This window comes from Rhamphochromis longiceps, linkage group LG4, assembly GCF_057381845.1.
Source record: "Rhamphochromis longiceps isolate RC_006_pf linkage group LG4, R_longiceps_female_GT1.1, whole genome shotgun sequence".
NCBI classification, from domain to species: Eukaryota; Metazoa; Chordata; class Actinopteri; order Cichliformes; family Cichlidae; genus Rhamphochromis; species Rhamphochromis longiceps.
This window is the reverse complement of record NC_140560.1, coordinates 33033201-33042648: the sequence shown is the minus strand read 5'-3', so window position 1 is coordinate 33042648 and position 9448 is coordinate 33033201. Positions and strand designations below refer to the sequence as shown.

Sequence of the window (9448 nt, the reverse complement as noted above, 5' to 3'; positions counted from 1 at the left end):
GCGCGCGTTCGCGTCAAAAGACGACAAGCACGCACACGTACAGGAACCTCCCTGCTTACACACTGTCATTGCTTCCATAAAAACTAATTTAGAAATTCGGGATAATATCAATAGATATGTCTAATTTTTTATTGTTGTGAACAATGACGTTTGTTTCTTATATATCTATGTTAAACACCCCCACTGCACTGTTTACTACTTTGGATTGTTATGTTAATGGGAAGTGTTTCACTAATGGCTGAATGGTTCTTTTTGTCAGTGTCACCATCTTCAAACCATACATCACTACCGCCTTGTAAATCTTTTCTTTCACTCTTGTTGCTATCCTTTTGTGAAAAATCACCCCTGGTGCTTGTCTCCACCTGCTTCAACTCACCTGGCCTGCAATTTCCTTCCATGTTTACTATTACACCTGTCTCGGTCTCATTCACACACATTTTCTGCTATGCTTCTATTGAGTTTATGTTTCATATATCTTTTATTAGAAGCAAGTATCACAATTGTTACAGGTTAGTAGGATATATGCCCCCTTTCTGCTTCTATTGAGTTTAATTCAGCATATCTTCACCTTTCCAGGTTTTCTTCCACCTTTTACCTACTTTCATTGTCATCATAGTTCATAGAGACTCCTGCCTGACCTCATCTGTCATTCTGTCCAACACCAATGCAAACAAGAAAGAGCTCAGAGCTAATATCCGATGTAGTCCCACCCACACAGAGCAAGGCGTTCTGACCTTCTCTACTCTTCATCAGCAGTCTCAAAACAAACATCTCATCTGCAGTGCTCTTTCTTGGCATGAAATCATACTGCTGTTCGCTGATCATCACCTCTGTCCTCAACCTAGCTTCAACAACTCTTTCCTATATCTTCATGGTATGGCTCATCACTTTTGTCCCTCTGTAATTATTCCAGGTCTGCACATCATCCTTGTTTTCTTTTTTTTAATAATTAAAGTTTTTTATTATTATTATTTTGAACAATTAAGAAAACCATAACATAACAACCCAAAACAACAAAAAAACACACTCAGCGAAGAAAAATAAATAAATATATAAAATAAATAAATCAATAAATAAATAAATAGATAAACTGTTGCACACACAGTTAAGTCTTAATTCATACTGTATCTCACATTGTCTTCATGTTGTAGGCCCATATAAACCAAAAAACTGTCCCATTGTTCTGTTAGAGTCTCTGTCTTACTGCTCAGTCTTCCCAGCATTTTCTCACATGCGGCATTTTCAGTCATTTTCTCCTTCCACTTTTTTAGGGTTGGAGTCCGAGGGTCTTTCCAAAGTGTTAAAATGAGACGAACACACGTCACAATCCCAGTGTTTAACACTCTAAATCCTGCTTTGTCTAACTTTGGCACCTCACCTCTGTCCCCCAATAGGCACAGTCTTGGTGATCTATGTAATTTTAAGTTTCACCCAACCCTCCATATATTTTAAAACATTTTCCCATATTGGGGAGACCAGTGGACATTCCCATAAAGCATGTACTAACGTACCTTTTCCTTCTTGGTACTTCCAGCACAGGTCGTCTTTACTGATTCCCATTTTACAAAGTCTCGTTGGTGTATAATAGTACCTATTGAGAATTTTATATTGAATACATTTGCCTCTAGCTTCCCTAATGTAGAACCCATTTTCAGAAACAATTGAATCCCATGTTCCCTCATCGAAGGAACAATCCAGATCTTTTTCCCAAGCCCTTTTAAGACTTTTACATATGTTGTTTTTAACCCAATGACATAAATGATACCATTTTGATGCCTTTGCAGTTAAGGGTGGAAGTACAAAGAAATTCTCTATGACATTTTTCTCCTGAGACAATTTTATTTTATCTTTCAGACAGTCTCTCATTTGTAAATATCGCCAAAAATGGCCGGGTCATTCCAAATTAAACTTTACTGTCAAATCATTGAAGGACATAAACATGTTATCTTCATATAAATCACTTATTAATCTTATGCGTTTTTTGTGCCACTGTGGCCAATAAATTGTTTGTTTACCTATTTTTATTTTTGAGTTGTGCCACAGGGGTGCATATTTTTGAAAGTATGGGGAGAGATTGCAGCTCTTGTGAACCTCTTGCCACATCATTTTTGAAAAAAATAACATCATCTTTGTTTTCTAAAATAAGTACCAATCAGTTAATTCATCAGACATCCTCTCACTCTCCAGGACTGTGTTAAGCAATCTGATTAAAAGCCCACCTCCCTCTCTCCCAGACATCTCCATACCTCCAAATGCATAGATAAACACAGATGTCTTCCGCTGTTCATTTGCTTCATAGCTGTTTTTAGTCATTAGTGTCAGTTTAAATGAAAAACTTGCTGCTATGTTTAGCAACCTAAATGATAAAAAAGTGCAAATAATTTGGACATCAGAAAACAACAGATTTCATCAGTACAATGTATAGTAACTCCCTTTTCCCTGTAATTATAAAACCAAGTAGAATAACAATTGATACAGCTACATTGATAGATAATATATTCACAAATAAAATTGACCATGAAATAGTAGGTGGACTTCTTATAACTGATATAAGCGATCATCTTCCTGTTTTTGCAATTTTCCAAAATTATTTTGGGATTAAAACTAAACAAAAGAATCAAACATTTGATATGATACGACATAGAACAACAAGAGCCATTGCTGCCCTCCAGGTGGACTTAAAGGAACACAATTGGAATGAGGTTTTTGCAAATGAAGATTCAAATAGTGCATATGATGCATTCCTATCAACTGTAATCTCACTATATGAAAAACATTGTCCTTTATTGGAAATCACTAGAAAGCATCACAGATCAAATAAGCCATGGATCACAATCTATATAAGAGATTCATAAAACAGAGGACAAAAGATGCTGAAATAAAGTACAAGTTATACAAAAATAGATTAGTAAATATTATAAGAACAAGTAAGAAAGAATATTACCACAAATTATTGGAGAAAAGTAGAAGTAACACACAAGAAACATGGAGGATATTAAATAATATAATCAAAAAGGGCTCAAAAGATAAGAATTATCCAGACTATTTCAAAAAAAGATAAAGACATTGTGCTTGATAAAACTAAAGACATTGCAAATGAATTTAATGATTTCTTTGTAAATGTTGGCTTTAATTTAGCAAAAGAAATTCCAGAGTCAAGAAATAATAACGACTTAATTATTTAAGTCGTTATTATTTCTTGACTCTGGAATTTCTTTTGTGTCCTCCATGTGTCCTCCATGTTTATTGGTGCTGTAACTCATAGAGAAATAATTAACATTGTGAAGGCATTTAAAAATAAAAAGTCCACTGACTGTTTTGGTATTGACACGATATTAGTTAAAAGTATTATAGAATATATAGTGCAACCTTTCACATACATTTGTAAACTTTCCTTTCGAACTGGTGTGTTTCCCTCACAAATGAAAATAGCAAAAGTTATTCCAATCCATAAAAACGGAGAGAGATGTCAGTTTACCAATTACAGGCCAATATCACTGCTCCCACAGTTCTCAAAAATTTTAGAAAAGTTATTTGTTAATAGACTTGGAGAAGCATAATCTCCTAAGTGATAACCAATATGGCTTTAGAGTGAAAAGGTCCACTTCGATGGCAGTGATGGAACTTGTAGAAGGGATATCTAATGCTATAGATAATAAGGAATATACTGTTGGTGTTTTTATAGACTTAAAAAAGGCGTTTGATACAATTGATCATTCTATATTAATGAATAAACTAGAGAGAGATGGCATAAGAGGGATAGCATACAAGTGGATGAAAAGTTACCTGGATCATAGATCAATATGTCGAAATCAATAATGTAAAATCTAAGCAGTTGAAGGTAACTTGTGGTGTTCCTCAGGGCTCTGTGCTGGGCCCTAAATTATTCATATTATATATAAATGACATATGTAGTGTTTCCAAACCTACGGTGGCCCCTAGAGACAAAGCACGTACAAACTCCAAAACACATGCAAATTCCAAAACACATGCAAACTCCAAAACACTTGCAAACTAAAGAACACACGCAAACTCCAAAACACGTACAAACTCCAAAACACTTGCAAAATCCAAAACACTTGCAAAACCCAAAGCACGTACAAACTCCAAAACACTTGCAAAACCCAAAACACTTGCAAACTAAAAAACACATGCAAATTCCAAAACACGTACAAACTCCAAAACACTTGCAAACTAAAAAACACATGCAAATTCCAAAACACTTGCAAACTAAAAAACACATGCAAATTCCAAAACACGTACAAATTCCAAAACACTTGCAAAATCCAAAACACTTGCAAACTAAAAAACACATGCAAAATCCAAAACACGTACAAACTCCAAAACACTTGCAAACTAAAAAACACATGCAAATTCCAAAACACTTGCAAACTAAAAAACACATGCAAATTCCAAAACACGTACAAAATCCAAAACACTTGCAAACTAAAAAACACATGCAAATTCCAAAACACGTACAAACTCCAAAACACTTGCAAAACCCAAAACACGTACAAACTCCAAAACACTTGCAAAATCCAAAACACGTACAAATTCCAAAACACGTACAAATTCCAAAACACTTGCAAACTCAAAACACGTACAAACTCCAAAACACTTGCAAATTCCAAAACACGTACAAATTCCAAAACACTTGCAAACTCAAAAACACATGCAAATTCCAAAACACAACGGAAGTGCTCCAGGACGCTAGGGGCAGTGTTGAGCTCGATTTGCAAAATAAACGGCAAGTTTGTCTGTATGGGACGGTCTAGTCTCCGTCGCGCTTCCCAGGTTGCCTAGCAACCGTGATACTAACCGCTGGAAACGTGTCATACAACTTGGTTTGACAGAAATGAGGGAGAACATATTTTGTTCATTTGTTTGTTTGTTTCTACATGAGCTTTGTGTGATTTGATAAGTATCTGAGGCTGAGACCACAGGACAGTAAAACATGATTTTTGGGCTTCATTTCTGTACTGAACAGTCATTTCAAGATTAATTAGTAAATAAGAATTAGCTGATGTTGTTCATGAGACTAAAGTCATATCACTTTGGTAATGTAAATATAATATGGCCAATATTCTAGTTATTATATTAATCATTATTAGCTATTACAGCAGTGAACATGAACTCTGTGTCAAATACTGAGCTTCAATACAGATTCAAGTTGCAGTTATTTATATGTCTTATCACCTTAAATCTTCACTCAAAGACAAGTATCTTTGACAGTGCATATATAGGTGTATCATATATAAGAGACAAATGTTGTTCCTTCATGCTGGCATTACTAAATTTGGCTCATTGCTTACATATATTTATAAAAAGAAAAATGTACAAGCTGTGATAACTGTTTCTGATAAAATGAAGAGTAGACTGATATATTAAATATTCCTTTATTGGGTGAGAAAATCAGACCATGTCATAACTGCTTTAAGTCATACAGAATAGATATCAGAGCCTTAAACAGGCTGGCTTCTGCTAAATGGGTCAAACTGGGCAGAAAGTAAACAAACACATAACATCCTTACAGAATATGATGTAACACTATAGATCAACTTAGCTCAGAATATATAAAGCATATAAACAATTACAGCAATATGATGCAACAAACACAGCAGTGCTACTGATCCAAAATACTCAAAGCTTCATAGAACTGAAACAAACATTTGTTTTTAGCTCCATTCTGCTGCTGATACATACTTTAGGTTTCTGAATATTACACTTGTTGCTGCCTTTCATAGTGTGTAACTTGAAGGCCCTGAGTACTTTCTCCCACACTGAAAACACTGGAATGATAAAATTATTTGAACATTACCTAATAAGACTGATTCAGGACAGACAATTAGTTATTTTAAACTTTTCTAGCAGTCCGTCTATTCTCTCCATCTGTCAGCTGCTGCTGGCTCTTCCTCCTCCTCTTCCTCACACACTGTTGAGTTTGTCCTGGTGGATCATCAGGGGTGCAAAGCCTCACAGATGATGTGCAGCAGTGGGTCCCTCAGTCTGTCCTCACTCTGGACACTTGCAGTCGTCACACATGGAAATCAAATGTGTGATAAGCTGCAGGATTCAAACACAAGTGTGACTTATAAACACATGTTCATATTTTTATTACACAATCAGAGAGAAAGAAACAGAGAGAGAGTGCAGGACAGACAGACAGGTGACAGTCTCAGGTGTATACACTGCTACAAAACAGCACAAAAGAAGGAGGATTTAGTGTTTGTGTTATTACGAAACAAGAGGAGTTCCCAGATGGTACAGTGGACACACATGTGTGACTCCTGTGATTAAAGCATCTTTCTTTCAGCTTAACGAGTGAACCGTCAGCTCGTTCAAACACACGTTAAAGTCCGTTTGGCTCGACACCACCGAACAGAGGCAGCAATATAACACAGCTAACATTAACTTTTACTGCCTTACTTTCAGTTAATGTATTTTGTTTTGCACTATGCATATTTTATATGCCATTAGGTCATTTATTGTGAAAATTCTCATGTAGGAACTATTGTACTGCATTTTGGTTCCACTGGTGCACCTGAGGGAGATGCACGCCCATGTTGATGTGTGAGCATGGCAAGTTGAAGCAAGAGAAGCCAATTTAATTCAGAGAAAGTTGTTTCTTAAAAGTATCTGTAAAGTGCTCATTTCTGCCTCAAAGCATGGGTCAGCCAGCGAGGTATGTTTGTATGTTATATAGATCATTTTATGTCTTTAATTCACTCGTCTTACTATCTCATTGGATTTTATGTTATGTTTTAGTTCGACGGTGGCGTAGTTTGTGATCAAGGTGAAGCTGTAACAACCCCAAGATCTTACAACTAACATTAAAGCCAACTTCATGCCATCAGTAAAAGAACTCTTTATTGACTTTAAGAAGAGGTAGAAGTGATAGTCGAACTCGGACCTGCATGATTCCCGGCCCCCTGGTGGCAACATCGTGCCAGTGCACCAAGGACCAAGCTGCTGCAAATGTTAATGGACACACAAGTTCACAGTTGCTTCTTCATAAAGATGTCCAGAAGCCAGACATTAAAGTTTATGTTTGGAAAGATGACACAAGGAAGGAGAAACAATAAGGAACTGTGTTAAGCCTGACAACAACAGCATCACAAGTTAGCAAGAAGGGAATTAATGCACCCAAGTTCACAATTCATTACTCAAGTCAAGTTAAAGGGAGATTTTGCATCAACAAATAAGTGCATTACAAGAAAAACAAAATGTCAGACACAAATGAGACAGAAATTGAAGCTCCCAGTGCAGAACAAGCTGCAAGGCAAGTGGATGAAACCTCTTTAGAGCAAACAGTGCAAATAGAGCAACGTAGAAGTGAAAGGTCTCGCATGCTCACAGAAAAAGGAAAAGAATTCCATAATCAAAGGTTACAAGGGTTGCAACGTCGCTTTGACAGTATTTATGACAGATGGAAAGCATTAATCAAAGTGGCAAAAAAATCTGTTATAAAAGGAGATCCACCTGACATTCTTGAAGGTCACATGAACGTTGTACAAAGAGAAGCAGCCGAGCTTAATGATATTTATGATGAATACAGAGCAATGGATGGACCACCTCATGATATGCGTTCCAAGCTAGACAAATGCACATCAGTGACTACAGTAGTTTTGCAAAAGATCAAATGTCACATTAAAGGAGAAACTCAAGAGGAGATTGTATGGCCTGATGCAGGCTCTATATTTACATCCTCTAGCTCTGTTAGTGTCTCAGTTCATAGTCCATTTAAAGCCAATACAGTTCTTTCTAATGGTTCCTCCTCCAAAAGACAAGAAGCTGCAGCAGAGTATGAAGCCACAAAGGCTGTGCTTCAGATAATGACAGAACAAGAGAAGTACAGAGAAAGAATGCAAATGCTTGAAGAAGAAGACAAACGCATATTCGCAGAGCAAGCAGCTGCTGCAATGTCACAACGTCTCCTAGAGGAAAAGGAGGAAACTGAGCGCAAGTTACAAAGAGAAAAGGAGAAAGCGGCCCTGATAAAGAGACAACAAGAGGAAAGTGCTGCGAGGAGAAGGTCAGTTGAGGACTTAAGAAGAGAAATTGAAAGATTGGAAAATCTGAAAGGACTCAAGGCAGCACAGGCAAAACTACAAGTTTATGAGGAAGACTACATTTCAGTAAAGCAAGAAAGAGTCACTCTAAACCCTGCAAACTTACAGGTAACAGAGTCCAAGAATACTGCTAATCAACCCTTACAACCACGAAGAGAGTCAAATGTCACTTATGAGAGCACAGGTGAGCTTGTAAAGGTTTTGGCAGAAGCTATGTCAGCTAATAGACTGCCTATTCCAGAGCCCTCGGTATTTAGTGGGGATCCACTTAAGTTTAAGCATTGGAAGGCGTCCTTTCAGACTCTAATAGAGAGAAAGAACATTCCCACTGCCGAAAAGATATTTTTTCTACAGAAGTATGTTGGTGGCTGTGTTAAGGAAGCCTTAGATGGCTATTTTCTGATTGGCTCTGAAGACTCATATGAGGCAGCATGGAATATGCTCAATGAACGTTATGGAGAGCCTTTTGTCATTGCTAAGGCCTTTAGAGACAAGTTACACACCTGGCCAAAGGTCACAGGAAAGGATAGTGCAGAGCTAAGAAAGTTTGTGGACTTTACAAAGCTGCCAATCTGCAATGACTAATAATGAGAATCTGAACATTCTCAATGATGGCATTGAGAATCAAAGACTTGCTGCTAAACTACCAGATTGGTTAAGTAACAGGTGGAACCGAAAGGCTACAGAGTACCAGCTGGAGCACAAAAGATTCCCACGTTTCAGTTACTTTGTAACATTCCTGTCAATGGAGGCAAGTATCGCATGTAATCCCATTACATCATACCAAGCCATAAGACAAAGTGACTTTGACCAACCAAAGACAAAACCTCAACCTACACCCATTCCTAAGAGACAAGATACAGTGAAAATCTTCACAACTAACTCTACTGAAAGAAGCATGGTCTCTTGTGTGTTTTGTAAAAGAGCAGGACATGGCTTACACAAGTGTCGTAAGTTCACTGAGAAACCTGTCGCTGAGAGAGTCAAATTTATTCAAGGCGAAAAATTATGTTTTGGCTGTTTAAATAGTGGCCATCTCTCCAAGAACTGCAGCAACAAGATGACATGCAACACATGCTCAAAACGGCATCCTACATGCCTGCATGAAGAAAGACAAAGACAAGAGGCAAAGAAAGAACCACCTAAAGAGCAACAAGTAAGTGAACTGAAGGAAACCCAGCATCAGGTAACACAGTCACAAGACATAGTCAATGAGACCACATCTAATAGAGTGACTCATGAAAGTAAAAACACACAGACATCTGCAATAGTCCCAGTCTACGTATCCACACAAAATGAGCCAAGTAAAGAAGTACTGATCTACGCTCTGCTGGACACACAGAGTGATTCTTCATTTATTCTTAATGAAGTAGCAAATA

At 37.2% G+C, this 9448-nt stretch overlaps 1 protein-coding gene across 1 annotated transcript; it reads left to right on the top strand.

Moving 5' to 3' along the window:
* Window positions 1–6022: 6022 nt before the first annotated feature.
* On the top strand, window positions 6023–8654 carry LOC146672102 (uncharacterized). The gene is made up of 2 exons (XM_085405021.1): window positions 6023–6682; window positions 6766–8654. The coding sequence occupies exon 2, from the start codon at window positions 7224–7226 to the stop codon at window positions 8652–8654; it is 1431 nt and encodes a 476-aa protein (XP_085261147.1). The 5' UTR covers window positions 6023–6682; window positions 6766–7223.
* The last annotated feature ends 794 nt before the right edge of the window (window positions 8655–9448 follow it).

Coding starts and splice junctions, on each gene's coding strand:
- LOC146672102 (XM_085405021.1), top strand. CDS start 7,224: ATGTCAGACACAAATGAGACAGAAATTGAAGCTCCCAGTGCAGAACAA.